The sequence below is a fragment of the Ursus maritimus genome, unplaced genomic scaffold, assembly GCF_017311325.1.
Source record: "Ursus maritimus isolate PB19 unplaced genomic scaffold, ASM1731132v1 scaffold_32, whole genome shotgun sequence".
Lineage (NCBI taxonomy): Eukaryota > Metazoa > Chordata > Mammalia > Carnivora > Ursidae > Ursus > Ursus maritimus.
In genome coordinates, this window is record NW_024425786.1 from 25,166,494 (window position 1) to 25,181,876 (window position 15,383).

Below are 15,383 nucleotides of genomic sequence, written 5' to 3' on the forward strand. Positions count from 1 at the left end.
GGCAAAAGCACACACCATACTCAGTGAGAAGTCTGTCACTGGAGTGGGAGACGGTGTAGCCACTTTCAAAATCAGTTTGTCAGTTCCTCAAAAAATTTAAATATAGAGTTATCATATGACCCAGAAATTCCACTGCTAGGTATATACCCAAGAGAACTGAAATCATATCCCACAGAAACTTCTCCATGAATGTTTATAGTAGCATTATTCATAATGAGCCAACAAGTGGAAACAACCAAATGTCCATCAGCTGATGGATGGATAAGTGAAATCTGGTCTATCCACATGGTGAAGTGTTGGTGCATGTTACAAATGGTGAGCCTTGAAAAATGCTGCTGAGTGAAAGAAGCCAGACCCAGAAGGCCACATATTGTAGAATACCATTTATATGAAATTTCCAGAACAAGAGAATCTATAAAGATGGCAAGTAGGTTGCCAAGTTGTGGTTGCCAAGGGATGGGGGAGGGGGGGAGTGATGGGGAGTGCATGCAAATGAGTATCTGTTTTTTTTTTTGGGGGGGGGTAACGAAAATGTTCTGGGATTAGATAGCAGTGATAGTTTTAGAATCTCGTGAATATACTAAAAGCCACTGAATTGCACACTCTCTTTTCACTGTAGCATTATCATTGTTTTATTATTGAGCTATAATTGACATTTAACATACTAGTTTCAGGTGTGTGACAGAAAGATTTAGTATCTGTATATATTGCAACACGATCACCAAAATGAGTCTAGTTAACATCTGTGACTTGTACACCTTAAAGTGGCGAGCTTTATGGCACACGAACTGCATGTCATCATAATAATGATGGTGGTGGTGATGATGATGACGAAGCCCACCACTGCCCTCTGAATTGAGGTCCCTGGAAGCCCCACTCACCTGAGAAGCTCCCCAGCATGGTTACGGTGTTGTCTGCACCATCGAACACCTCCAGAGAGTCCCAGTTCTGCTCTGTGACAAAACTGATGACTTGAATCTGGGAAGGCAGAGGGATCGAACTGCTGGTTAGGCAGCCTGTGTCCATCTGTCTGTCTGTCCCTCCCTCCCTTCTTCTCCATTCATGTAATTAATGCCAGGCCTGAGCACCCAGTCTGGGGCTGACCTTGTGCTATGTCCGTCTCCTAAAAGTGCTGTACCTACCCCCCTGAGGACCTCATTTGTTCAGTGGGGGACACAGATGTAAAACAAAGGGTCGTAAGACAGTGGGGTACTGTGTCAGACAGAGAATGGGGAGAGGGAATTTCAGGAAGTGAGACTACTTCAGTCTGAAGAGCCCCCTCCTCATCTCTCACATGTTCCTTGGGTTGCCCACTTTCCTGTCTGGATGACATGAGACATCCTGCAGGGTCCAGGAACCCACTCCTGGCCAGACCTACCCATCTCAAGTCCCTGCTGGCTGCCTCTCTAGTGGCCTTGCTGCCATAACCAGTTCTGAGGCCTTCTCCACTTGGCTCTCACTGCCGGGGACCAGTTTGGCCCCCCTTCTGCTCCAACAGCTTGGGCTCAGGTGTGACACCGAGGTGTGTGCCTGGGGCTTCACTATGCCTCATCTGTTTGCTCCTTGCCCTCTCCTAAAATGTCCCCTCTTCCATCCCCCATCATCTTGAGAAAAGAACCCTTCAAGCCATCAGAAAAACATTTTCTATGAATCTTCCTCAATCTCTGTATTTCTTTCAGTCCAGGCCCATTTCCTCTTCTGGCCTTCCCCGATGGCCCGAGCTGGTGCCACCCCTTCTCTTTCCTGAGGTACCCGTCTCTCTCTCTCCACACCCCCGGAAGCTTCTGGGCCTTGAGCTGGTATGTTTTTCTGCTTGTGGACCTCACCTGCACATCTAGCCCGAGGAGCAGGGACAGGGCTAAAATGTCTCCTCCAGGTGACCTGCCGGACTGAGGCGTCCCCTAGCCCCTACCTGGATACCAGCGCCTTCGGGGACCATGATCTTCCACACACAGTTGAGGCTGTTGAGGTAGGGCTCTGGGAAGCCGGGGGACAGGATGGTGCCCCTGCGCTCCGTGAGGTTGCCTCCACATGGCACTGGGAAGGAGGCGGTTCTGGTCAGAGGTTTCTCCTGCTTGTCTTTGAGTCCCCCAGGGGAGCCTCCCCAAACATTCCTCCCAGGCCCCCCAGCCTCCCTTGCTGGCTGTTGGCTTCTCCCATAGGCCCCCATCCCTGCTCCTTCTATGGCTCCTGTCCCTCCAACCCTCCTTCCCATGTATCCTTCCTCCAGGAACTCCAGCTCCGTCTCCTTGCTGTCTTCACACCCAACCCACAGGACTAGTGATTTGGCCTGAATGGGACACCCTACTTTAAGTAAGTTATGCTGGTCAACAGGGGCTGCTGTTGGGTCTCGCTGGCCACCCACTCCCCGGAGTCCTGGTTGTCCAGGTACTCACCCACACAGGTGGGCGCGGATACATTCCACTGGGCCAAGGCCCCAGGAATAGGGAGGCACTCGATTTCTGGGGACCCCTGCAGGGCATAGCCGGAGTTGCAATCGAAGCGGACGATGGCTCCCACAGAGAAGTCACTGCCCAGCCTCTTGCCATAGCGGGGTTCCGGCACAGAGCTGCACTGAGTGGCGCTGGTTCGGGGTACCGCTGCAGGGGACAAGGGCACTGAGGGGCAGGCCTCACCCCTCTGGAAACTGGCCCAGGGATGGACACACAATGGTAATAGAGCTGAGACTATCTGGATGGGACCCTGAGAAGCTCTGGGCACTTTCTCTCAGGGCAGTGGTAGGGGTTTTCCAGGACAAGGCCCATTTTACTGAAATATAGTTGTAACACAGCTTCTGGAAACCATGGGAGGCAGACTTTAGGCCCTGTTGGGTTTGGTGGCTTCTCCATGATGCCCCTCAACTATCCGTGTCCCACATTGCCTTACAGGGAGAATGGCCCTTCTTCCTCCCTTCACCCTGCCTTTGGCCTCTTTCCCCACGTGCCTTAAGACTCTGCCCAGGGCTCTACTCTCATGGCCTGAAGCTGAACCTCCCCTGACCCACATGGCACATAGTATGATTTAACCCAGGTCCCAGATTTGACAAGCCCCTGTGGCAGGGGAATGCAGCTCCTCCTGGGCACTGGAATGCATGCGACATGCCTAGAACGGGCCCTTAAAAAGTGGGCATGCTTCTGGACAAGGAGAGGTTGGGGCCTGCAGGTGAAAGCCAGGGCACTCCAAGATTTCGCCTTCCAAGGCCAGTGAGGAAGGGCACAGACATTGATCACCTGCTTGGTGCCAACTATTCTGTGAACTCTCTTAGCTCCATCAGTGGGGTAATATTTGTGTCCTCATCTCACAGGTGAACAAACTAGGGCTCTGAGGGGTGGAGTAGCTGGTGCCCAGTTAGAAAGTGGCAGAGCTGGGATTCAAAGCCATGTCCACCTTAATTCCAAGTCTGTGTTTTCCCCACACCTTTATTGTGCTTAGCAGAGAAAACCAAACTCCATGGGAGAGAGCCTAGGTATGACGCCTGGGCTGGTCGTCCCAATGCCACTGGGTCTGTGCCAGGCAATGGGGGAGGGGGAGGGGGAGGGCAGGAGTCAGCCTCCCGTGTCTGATTTCTTCCCTCATTTGACATGGAGTTTGGTCCAAGAACTGTCTGTTGGGCAAATGGGCATCTAAATCCAACTGAATTTCAAGGGACTGTCCTACAAACCCGTCACCGCCTCCAGCACTCTGAGACTGAGGCCCAGACTGGGGGTCAAAGTCCCTGCTCCTTTGGTCAGGGAGTCACTAAAGAACTGAGAGTGCTTCCACACCTCTTACATCCACTTCCTACATACCTTGGTAGACAAAGTGGAAGCCTCTGGCTGGTGCTTGGCCTTTGGCACTGAACTTGATGAGAACTTGATTGGAGGTGGCCAGGGGCAGCGATTCTCCTGCCGAGATAAGGGGTGACGAGGAGAGAAAGACAGTGAGTCCAGTAGTCAGCCCAGTAGAGAAGATCCTGGCCAGGAAGAAAGGGCTTCCCATACCCCCCCCCCCACAGCAATTCCTTCTATATCCCAGGTCCTCCTGAAATAAAACCTTTCATTTTTGCTGCACTTTATAGCTTAAGGCTAACTATAGAAGGCTTTAGCAGCCGTGGTCTTACCTTCACCCCCACTGCAAGGTTGGCATGACAAGAGTTCAGTGCCCCATTTAATAGGCCAAGAAAGAGAGGATCAGAAAGATTAAATGACCTTCCCAGAAAGGAGAAAGCTTCTAGATATATGTTGACTTACAAGGATGGGGAGAATGGCCATTACCAAACTGACTGGTGGTTTACTTGGAAAATGGACGTTAAAAAGAAAAATGGCACCAGCTTCTGGGAAGGAGGGTGATGTGAATATCTGAGAGTAACTGGCCCTTCCCAGATGCTGTAAAATGATGGATAACCACAGCAATTGTATAATTTATTGCTTACACTAGGACACTTGTGAGAGCCAAAGGGCAAGTTATTAATAATTATGTTGGGACAACCAAGTGAAAGCTGGGACTGTCACAAGCAAAGCAAGATGTATTGCCACCCAACTGATAACAAACAAATTGGGGAAAACCTGCATGGGTACAGGATGCCTTTATATCAGGAGATAAAGTTCTATCTTCTTTTTGATGTGGTACAGATGGACAAGAGTAAAGACAACACCAACTGGACCAACAGCTGTGAAGTGCAGTCCTGATTATCATCACTCTCTTGAGACAGTTGAGGGAATATGGCTTGGCAGGCAGTGGCACAGCCACTCTGCATGCTGCCCCTCCACAGCCTTAGGGATCCCTGAGATGGCCACTGCCCCCACCACCAGAAGGGAAGCTGAGCTTGCAGACAGCCAGGCTAAGTCTCCACTGTAGTGAAGGTTGAAGTTGGGACCAGCCAAGGAGCCACTGGGAAGCACATGTGGGGTCCACCAGTGCTTCCAGAAAGCCCATGTGATGCTACTGGCCACAGGGAGTAGAGAGTTTTATATAGCGCACTATTTACATGTGACCCAGATGGCTGAGCCTGGCTAGGAGTCATTGCCCCAGATAATTTCTGGCTGCCAAAGCAAAAAGAAAACTCATGAAGCAAAAGCCTCTCTTTATTATCACCACTGTCTCTGACTCTTTAACAGATGTGAGCAGAACAAAACTCTACTTTTCCATCCTCCCATCCTCTGGCCTGATATGTGGATTAGGGACCCTGTGATCTCTCACAAACCCACTTCAACTTCCAACCCTGGATGTACACAGACCTCCCTCTCCATGGATAAGCACATAGTAAAATCCCTGGACGCAAGACAAGCTCCCAAAGTTTTAAGGGTGAAGACCACCCAGAAATCAAAGCAAACATTTTTATGTGAACTACAAAAAGAACAGGCAAAAATCTCAGAAGATTTTCAATTGTGGTTGTTGCGAGATTAGATCTAGAATTGCATCTATGAAGTAAGAGAGGGCAGGTGTGCCGAAGAAAGTTCTGACATCAATAAAGCCTTCAGAACTGAGAAAAACTAGTACGTGGCAGCTAGATTCTATAGAAATTGAACAGAGAAGTGGAGATTAAATTTCGGAAATTCTTCCAGAATCCACAGGAAAAGGATAAAGAGATGAAAATAATGAGAGAAACCATAAGCGACATGGAAGATATATCAAAGGAACTCCAATATGCATACATCAAGAATTCTAGAGAGAGAGAAGACAGGAGAAACTGAAGGAGAAGAAATAGTTTACAAAAGAAGGTAACTTTCCTAAGCTTAAGAAAGACTTGAGTCTCAGACTAAAATTGTTCTCAAAGTGCCAGATATAATTAATGAAAAAATATTTCCACTGTAACATATCCTAGTGGGCTTTTAAATTTTAAATATAATACACAAAAATATGAAAGGCATCCAGAGAGAAAAGAATGAGTTAGCTACAAGGATAAAGAATCAGGTTGGAATCCAATTGTCTGTGATATTAACTGCTGGAAAGAAGAAAACAGCAGCTGCAGTTCTGAAAGAAGTTTGTGACCCATAATTTGATTTACAATCAAGTTGTCATTTATATGATACGTCAAAGGAAAGATGTACTCATACACACAAGGTGACAGGAAGTACTGCAGTGATGAGCCTGCTTAAAAAAAAATGAATGTAAGTAGGGAAATCAGAAACTCTCAGGGATAAAGACAACCAGGAAAATACAGTTAAACCTAAATATTTATTGTCAATGAGATAGCAAAACTAAATGCAAATGTAAACACTTGTTCTTGGGGAAGAAGTCCATAATTTACAAATAACTACTAATAATGTTAATATGAAAGTCTAAATATATACATAAGAAAAACCTTGTAAGTTAGAGATGGGTCAGATATGAATGGAAAAGCAAGAAAGCAAAAGCAAAACAAAAGAAACAAAACCCCGCAAAGAACAAAACCAGATGACAGCTATCAGACCAAATGTAAAATAAGTAAGTAAACATCCTCTTAAAAGAAAAAGACTCTCAGAGAAAATGAGGAAAGATCTCTCAGGTGAACACAGACACAAAAATGGTTGGAAACACGAGAAGACAACAAGATATCACAGTTGAAATGGAATCTTTAAATCCTCAACATTCTCAGTCACTGATATATCAAATAGAAAAACAAAATGAAGACTGTTGAGTAGTGGTCCTCAAGCTTCTCCCCCCGCCCCGACACCCCTTAGGGACGGGAGCACACCACTCTCATCAGCGTCAGGGTCTCCTCATCAGTGTTTCTCCAAATGAGGAATAAGAGATGATCTGAGAATACTGATATTTATACCAATAGGTCCTATCTATCTATCTATCTATCTATCTATCTATCTATCTATCCATCCATCCATCCATCTATACTTATTTCTTTCTCTCCATTGGTCCTTTACATTTATATCTATATCTGTATCTATATCCACATTTCCATATACAGGTCTTAAATGTATCCTCTCTCTCTCTCTCTCTGCCTATGTCTATACTTCTGTATCTACAGCTAAACTTATACCTCTATCTATCTTGAAAATCAAGAGATTTTGAAAAAGCATCCTACCCCAAGAGATCTTGACTTATGCTCCCGGCTGGGTGTGCGTATGTGGGGTGTTGATATCAAAAACTCATTTCATTGAGAATCACTGATAGAATGGAATTGAATAATAAAATTGAGTAAGATTGGCCTAATGGCTATTACAAAGCTAATTTAATCCTAACAATAGCTCCAGGAGGCAGAGGTTTTCCTCTCTGCATTTTATGCTGAGGGAACTGCAGCTCAGAGGGGTCAAGTGCCGGGCCCCACAGACACCTAGCTGGCCAGGGCGAGTGCTGAAATTAGGGGCCAGGCAGTGAGCGCTGGGCCTGAGCTCCCTGTCCTCTGTGGCCTCTCAATTCTGCAGAGAACACACTCTCTTCTGAGATAAACTTAAGGAATTAAAAAAATGTCTTTGGCTACTGAGTGGGCCTCATTTCATCCCCATAGCAGAAATGGTTCAGGCTATATTCTCTCATCATGTGGTAATAAAATGAGAAATTAACACAAACATTTAAATGTAACAAGAACAAAATCCAAGTTCCTGGAGGAAAAGAAAAGGCAGCCTTAAAGGACTCAGGCAAAACGAGGAAAACAGGATGACAGATTATCTAGAAAGTAGCGAGGAGGACAATAGCACACATCGATACTCATAGCACGAAGCCCGGACTATCTTAGAGAGGAGTGTACCGCTAGCCACGTGCTCTTTATTACACAGGGAAGATAACGAACAAAGCTCTAAACTCAAAGAGTTAGCACAAGAAGAACAGCATAATCTGAAGAAAAACAGGAGAAGAGACATTATGAAATAAACCCAGAAGTCAATTAACTAAAAAAAAACAAAGTCCACAGAAGAATTGGGAAGCAGAAGCAATAAGAAACGCAACAAAACAACACAAAACCCCTGCTCCCGATGGGAAAAGAGGGGCACTAGGCACTAGGCAGTAGGGCCTTTTGGCACCTAAAGGGACGGGCTATAACTGCTAACACAAAGGAGATTCAACAGCATCAGAGTCTATGCTACAACCTATGCTGCTGAATTTAAAATAATTACAAAATGGGCTTTTTACTACAATATAGAATATCCACATTGATATTGAGGTAATATACTTGAATAGACCAATAACAATGGAAGAAAATAAAAGAAAAACACCGAAAAGGAAGAGATAAAATAATGAGACAAATTTATTTGCAGAAGGTATTGCTTCTTGCCTAAAGGGCCCAGGAGAAATCAGTCGGCAGTGTTAGCATTATTACAGAGGGTTCATTGACTTTACAAAATAACCATACCCAAAATACCAGTCTTATAATATAGTAGCAGAAACCAGCTAGAAAATATAATGGAGGGAAGGGGAGACCCGTTCACAGCAACAACAAAAACAACAACAAAAATTGCCATGAAAAATCTAGGAGGGAAGTTAACAAAATGAATACAGCTGAAGTGAAAATTAGAGCCCTGTCCCCAAGGTTACAAAAGATATATTGATGGAGAGACATACCATGTTCCTGGAAGGGAAGAAGCTGACTATCATAAAGATGTGAATTCTCCCTCAATGAATCAATAAGTTTAATGGAAGTTCAATGAAAATTCTGATGCAATTTTTTTTTAACTTGGCAAGATATTTCTAGAAGTTATTTGGAGGCAAAAATCAACAAGAACAGCCAATAAAAAATTCAAAAGAAAGAATGAGTTTGGGGACTTATAGTACCATATGTTTAAAATTATAATATTAAACATTTTCATAATCTTACACTAAACTTTTTGACACTGATACAAAAATAAACAGACATTTAGAGACATGGATAAAAACTCTAGAAACATATCCTTAACTTCATAAAAATTTAATAGATGTAAATCTGGCATTTTGAAAATTCTGTTAGGACAACTGATTAACTAAATTTGAAAGAATATGGTTAGATTCCCTATAACAAATAACAAATCAAAATAAATTCCAAAGGTATTAAAGCAAAACAAACTGAAAAGAAGCAAAAGAAAACACAGAATATTTACACAATCAGCATAAAAGGAGAAAACTAAAAAAGAAAGCATTGATAGATCTGATATCATGGGAAATTTAAATTTTCTGACATTAAGACACACCCTGAAGGAAGTTAAACGGTAAATGACAAACTGTAGGGGAAGGCTTTTTATAGCATATAATATAGACATGAAGTTTTTATGGTACATGATAATGCATAGCTTGTAATAATAATGGAGCTCTCCTAAGTCAATAAGAAGATAAATGCTAATAGAAAAATCAACAGCAATTCACAATTAAATTCACAGATAAAAAAATGCATGGGCCAATAATTACATTATAAAAAGGTTAACCCAACTAGTAATAAAAAAAGGCAAATTAAGAAATGAGATACCATTTTCACTTTTCAAACTGATGATGTTTTGTTTCCTTAATTAGCTAGTTTTTGTGAGAATAAAACATGCCCTCTTATTCACTGGTGATGAACAAAGAGGCAAGAACTTTGTAGAGGGATGTTTGGCATTTTGGCATATCTCAAAATCTGGGATTTTCAGAATTCTGTTGAAACAACTGATTAAGTTTGAAAGAATATAGTTATATTCCCATAAAAAGCCTTAAAGATCACACATATCCTTTAACTTAGCAATTCTACTTCTAGATAATCTAAGGTAATAGTCAGAAATGTATATAAAGACATATGCATAATACACGGAGTTACTACTATTCATGAGAATGAAAAATTAGAAACAATCTCAATGTTCAATAATAGGGAATTCATTACATACATTTTTTACATAAATTTTAAGTAACTAGATGATAGATTATTTTGCATCATTTAAAAATCCTATTATAGAAGAAAATAATGACAGAAATGCTCACAATGAACATTTCAATAAAAATATGTATATTGTTTTATTCAATAAAATATGCAAAAGATTAAGTCTAAGTAGATATAAAGCCTGGGGGGGGGAATACACTCCATCTTTCAATGGTTCTTTCTGGGTCGTTTTTATTTTAATTCTCTATACAATTATTTTGTCTTGCCTCTAAGTTTTCTACATTGAAAACGCAGTATGCTTTAATTAGAAAAACATGTTGGGTTAAGAATAAACCAACAGGGTCAGGCTGGTGATGGGTAGTAAGGAGGGCACATATTGCATGGTGCACTGGGTGTTATACGCAAGTAATGAATCATGGAACTTTACATCAAAAACTAGGGATGTACTGTATGGTGACTAACATAATATAATAAAAAATTATTATATAAAAAAAAGAATAAACCAACAGGGGAATACTACACCACTAGGGGGAAGCAGGTGTAGACACAGCTTGGGGTGAGAGTAGCTTCTGAAGCCCCCTTCTATGTTTGCGCTACCAGGAGCTGACTGTTGCGTTGTAGAGACAGTACCAGCTTACGATAGACACAAAGCTGTGTGGTTCCACCGTGGCCAGTCTTATAGGGCCTCTTTCCTTCCAGTTGGCCCACGATGCCCTCAGCCCGCCCCCATGCCCAATGCCGGCCGAGCCCTGGGTACCTGTGTGGGAGCCCGAGAGGGAGCTGAGGAGCCGGGAGTGTTGGCTGTGGCCGTCATGCACCTCCACCACGTCGTTGAGGGCCGTGTGGAAGAAGGCGAATTGTCCAAACACCACTGTGGAGGAGACACGGTGTGGAGACCTCAGCATGGAATGTTGGCCGCCATCTTGGGGGCAAGGACTGGAGGTGTGGGGACTGCAGGCCAGGAGCAGGGAAGCCCTGGAGGAAGTTGTTGGTTCCTGGGGCTAACTGCTTGCTGAGGCTTTCTGCGGGCTGATCAGAACACTGGCCAGACACCAGGCATGGGGCTGCGAGGAGATGGAGAGGCCCAGCTGGCATTCTCCCTCACGGGTCAAGGTAACACTGAAGGCTGAACTCAACGGTCAGGCCTGGTGGAAGTGGAGCTGAGCTAACCCTATTCCCTTCTCAGACAGCAGTGGCATTAGCTACTCATGGACATGGAAGGGCCTTTGGCAACATCCCCCATTTTCCATGTGATCTCAGGACCCTGTATTTTCCTTTATTTTTTCTTCAAAAATCCAGACGACTGGGACAGCCCTTGATACAAGATGCCCCATGTTTTAGAAGGAGCAGCTACTCTTGGGGAAGGAGCAACTGTCTAAGGAATGGACAAACATCTTTAGCTCATTTCCCTCTCGCCAAGCCAAGGGAAGAGGCAAAATGGCATTTATCAAGCACCTCCTGTGTGCCAGGTACCCATTAGAATGCTTACTCTGTGCAAGCAGGAATGTTTCCTATCCCATCCACCTAACTCAGTACCCATTTTCAGGGCTTTAAAATGTGTTCTCCTTCCTGCTCCTTTCTCCACCCCTCCAACTCCTGCTCCTTTCCCTCTTGCCCTGGTTCTTGCTCTCAGATGCACCTGGCGAGCTAGGAGGCCGGTGCAGACAGACTGAACCAAGGTCTTGCAGATAGCTGAACTGGAGCTGTGCCCGCTGTGGGGTCAGTGACACAGCCCCTCTGGCAGTGACTGGCAGAGAGGGAGTGGCTGAGGAAAGTCCCTGTGATTCGTAAGTCAATAAAGGGGAAAAAACCCCACTTAAGCAAAGAGATAAGCAAGATAATTTCAGATAGTGTTAAAATTAAGCCCTAGAGGTAATGGGAAAACATGATAGGATGAGGCAGGTCACTTTAGGTAGGGGATCAAAGGAAGATCTATTGGAAGAGGATGTCAGAGCTGAGACCTGGAGCTGGAGGACAAGTATTGCAGACCCAGAGGCAAACAACTGCCCCTAATCCCTGGGTTCAGCATCCTTGGTCAAGAGAAGATACTTGGGACAGATCACTCCCTTCCTCCAACCAGCTCTCTGCATGCAGGTTTCAGCCCAGTGAAACTGACCAGACTTGGGGTTGGTTCTTTTAAAGGCCTGAGCTTTTTATTATGGGAAGAATCCAAGCACAAACAGCACACCACTTATCGAGGATTCTCCTCTGTATGGCAGATTGGATTGGAAAACCTTGTAGGACTTCACTCACAGTGACCCCGCAGATTAAAAGCTCCTGCCACTTAAGTATGTTGGGGAGCATGTGCCTATGCACCTAAGTGCACAGGTGCTGGGGTCGGAATGGTTCATGACGGCTGGAGCTGTAGGTTAAGATGAGAGTGGGAGTTTAGAGAGGACATGTCTCGCTCGTATCTGCAGCAGGTGCATGGTCCCTGAGAGATGCTTCATAAATGCTTGGTGATGTCAGGTGTTATCCTATATCCACACCATCCTATTTCAAGAATCAGCGGCCAGCTCTCCGCAGGCTGCCCCATCTGTCCCTCTCCTAGATGGTCAGGATATATCAATGCCCCTTACCCCACCCAACACCAATCCTGCTTAGAAATAGTTGTTACTCCTCCTACAAAGAGGAGATCCAGGGAGAAATCATCCAGGTGGGTCACCTGATTGATTGTCCAGGTACAACCAGCCTGGTTGCCACTTAGTACGTACTGAATTCTCCAGGAATGGCAGGACTCTTCAATGTCCCCACTGCCAACCAGGTGACAAGCCTGGCTTCTTTTTGCCTGCATTTCTTAGAATCTGGAAGTTTTTCTGCTGTCTCAGGACACTGTTCTGCTCCTCACTTTCTTGTTGACCCTACCTATAGTTGCTGGACCAGGCACCCAGTCTCAGATAGAATATTGGAACATGGTGGTTCCTAGTTCTGTCCTACTCCTTTCTTCTTCCTGCCCTTTGGCTGCCCTCCCCCGGGGTTCCCAATCAGCCTGGAACTGCAGCTCCTCTACTGAGACTTAGGCTGTGCTGGCTAGCTTCCGGTGTCCCTGCCTTCCCTCTGTCCTGGCTAGTTCCTCCCCAGCTGCATCCCCTGGTTCTGCTGGCCTCACCAGGGCCCCTCCTCCCACATGTATCAGGAATGTGCCCTACTGTGTATCCTACTTCCACTTCATGGCATCTGCAACCAGGTGTCCTATATAGGAGACTGTCTGCCCGTTCCCACAATGGGAGTGCATACAATTGAGAGTGGGATTGGGACACAACTGAGAAGAGCTGGAGGCCCTGGAAGAGGTCAGAAAACATACAAACAGACATGCAACACCTCCATACCATAGTCCTTGGGCACGGTGACAAAATAGAGGCAGATCTGTCCACTGGTGTAGTTCTGGGGGTAGTTGGGGGACAAGACCACTCCGTCTGAACCCACATATTGTCCCCCACAGGGGGCTGAAAGAGAAATCAGAGAGGGCCAGGTGACCTTATAGACCTCTCACCAACAGTCATCCTTTGTTCTGCCCACCCCCAGCCTGAGTCACTGGCCCTGGTGGGGTGGCCCTGAGGTTTGCAGCCACTAGTGTGGTGGAGGGGAGTTCTGAGGACATCCCTGGCCTGACATGTGGCCTGAAATCCACCCTGAAGCCATCCAAGGCCCTCCTGGCCACACGTCAGATCTTGTCCTCTAACTAGTAACACCAGCATTGGTCCCTAGAGGCACAGGGGCCTAGCAATGTTCTTCGGCCCCATGGCTGAAGTCTCCCCCAGGCAGTTAGTGTCTCATGAGCAGAGAGCTGAAGGTCCCAGAGTAGCCCCACTGGGAGTAGCCGGTTCATGCAACCCAGCCACCTTCTGTTCCCATCCATGGTGCCCAGTTCCACAAGGGGTGACCCTGAAAGCCAGCCCCTCTCCGCTAGGCAAAGGGGCCTCCTTGCTTTCCAACTTGGATGGCCACCATGCTCTTGAAATTCTGACACTCTTGCCAGGGCCCCATGGCTAACCAGATTCTGCTGGCCTTAGTTTCACACACCTGACCTCTCAGTAACTCTTCCTAGGCTCAGGAACAAGCCCAGGTCATCTTTAAACTCCCATCTCCCTCCTACGAGCTGGTGGTATGTCTGGGGGCCCCTGCGGAGGACCTCTATCTGAGTGGGGGTGGGAACGCTATGTGATCCGAGAGCGAGGACACATTGATAGGGACTGTACACCTGGTGAATTACCAGCCTCTCTCATTCACAGTGAACACAAGCAGCCTGCTCTGAGGCCATGTCCCACCCCTCCCCATCCCCCAGCCAACAGCCCCCTCTGCCGCTGGCATGCCCTCACTCCCTCCGACCCCTTCCCGTCCCCACTCGGCCACCTGTGCACACTGGTCGGGGGTTGTTCCACGCCGGCTTCCCATCAGGCCCTAGGACGCAGCTGAGGGTAGAGGCACCCTCAACCTCATAGCCCCCGTGGCAGTAGTAGGTGATGGAGGAGCCCAGCTTCAGGTCGGACCCCACCCGCGTGCCATTCTTGATGGAACCAGGATCAAAACATGACTCCCGTGGGTTTTCTGGAAAAAAGACACACACACACACAAACACACACACACACGCACGCACGCACACACCACACATGCAGAGGACTCATTAGCGGCCTAAGTCCGTGGTGTAGCACGTAAGAGAAGACCGACTTGAATTAGCCAGAGCATATGGGGATTTGGGAGTGGTGGTCCTTCTCCCTTCAGGTCTGAAAACTTCTCTAAATCTAGGGTTGGAGGTCATCTTGGAGAAAGAAGTTTTCCTTCTCCCACATTCTTGCCCTGACCCACAAGGGAATGAGTCATAGCTAAACATCTGGGGCCCCTTGTCACGAATGGACTCATTCCTTTCCAAGAGAGGCTGCCCGCTGTCATATCCACACCTGGCAGGTACTTCTCAGTGCATGGGCACCAATACTTAGATTTAGGAAGGAAGTAGGAAACCGCACTTTAAGCCCTGGACTTTCTAGGGTTAAACAGTTTTCCAGAGTTGTGCACTGGGCTACTGGGTGCTTGCTAGTTTATTAAAACAATAGTATTTTTCCACTTGATTTTCATTGCATATATGTCTTCCCAATTAGGCATCCCATGAAGTACCTAACAGGCACCCACTCTGTCCCTCTACGCTGGACGAGAGTGGACTTGGTGCTGCCTGAGCAACTGAGAGCCCTGGTTGGGGCCCCACATCTCTGGAGAAGGGTACTCTGCAGCCTCCCTCACCATTAGCTGGAAATCCTGAGGAGTCTTGAGAGCCAATGTCCACTTGCACCCACTGACGCTTTCTCTCATCCTCCTTGTCCAAAGACCACTGGTGTCGTCATGGCTGGGCAATGTTAGGGACATGCCACCGGGTATCAGGTTTCCATTGGACTCCTGGAGGTTATACTACAGGGAGGTCTGGAGATCAGGGCTCACAAAAGGTGCCGGAAGCCCGTGCAGGAGGACTCAAAAGTTCAAATAGCACATTTAAGGCAGAAAGAGCCAGAACAGAAGGGGTCAGAGTTCAAAGATGAAAAGCTGAGGAATTCTGCTGAGGCTGTCCTTGTCACCTGGATGTCTTTTAGGCTGCCTATCTGAGGCAGCCGCTGCTTGGGGCGGGGGGTTGCTCAGCTGCCAGTTAGCCCAGTGACTGATGGGA

At 46.4% G+C, this 15,383-nt stretch overlaps 1 protein-coding gene across 1 annotated transcript in view; it reads right to left on the reverse strand.

Moving 5' to 3' along the window:
• The window catches only part of CSMD2 (CUB and Sushi multiple domains 2), a 567,391-nt gene that overhangs the window by 96,702 nt on the left and 455,306 nt on the right, over positions 1 to 15,383 (reverse strand). Inside the window, exons 30-36 of the mRNA XM_040619227.1 lie at positions 14,084 to 14,278; positions 13,060 to 13,176; positions 10,488 to 10,601; positions 3,789 to 3,884; positions 2,397 to 2,600; positions 1,913 to 2,037; positions 882 to 978 (exon numbers count right to left, since the gene is read on the reverse strand). Coding sequence (XP_040475161.1) covers positions 882 to 978; positions 1,913 to 2,037; positions 2,397 to 2,600; positions 3,789 to 3,884; positions 10,488 to 10,601; positions 13,060 to 13,176; positions 14,084 to 14,278 — 948 coding nt within the window. The remainder of the gene's footprint in view (positions 1 to 881; positions 979 to 1,912; positions 2,038 to 2,396; positions 2,601 to 3,788; positions 3,885 to 10,487; positions 10,602 to 13,059; positions 13,177 to 14,083; positions 14,279 to 15,383) is intronic.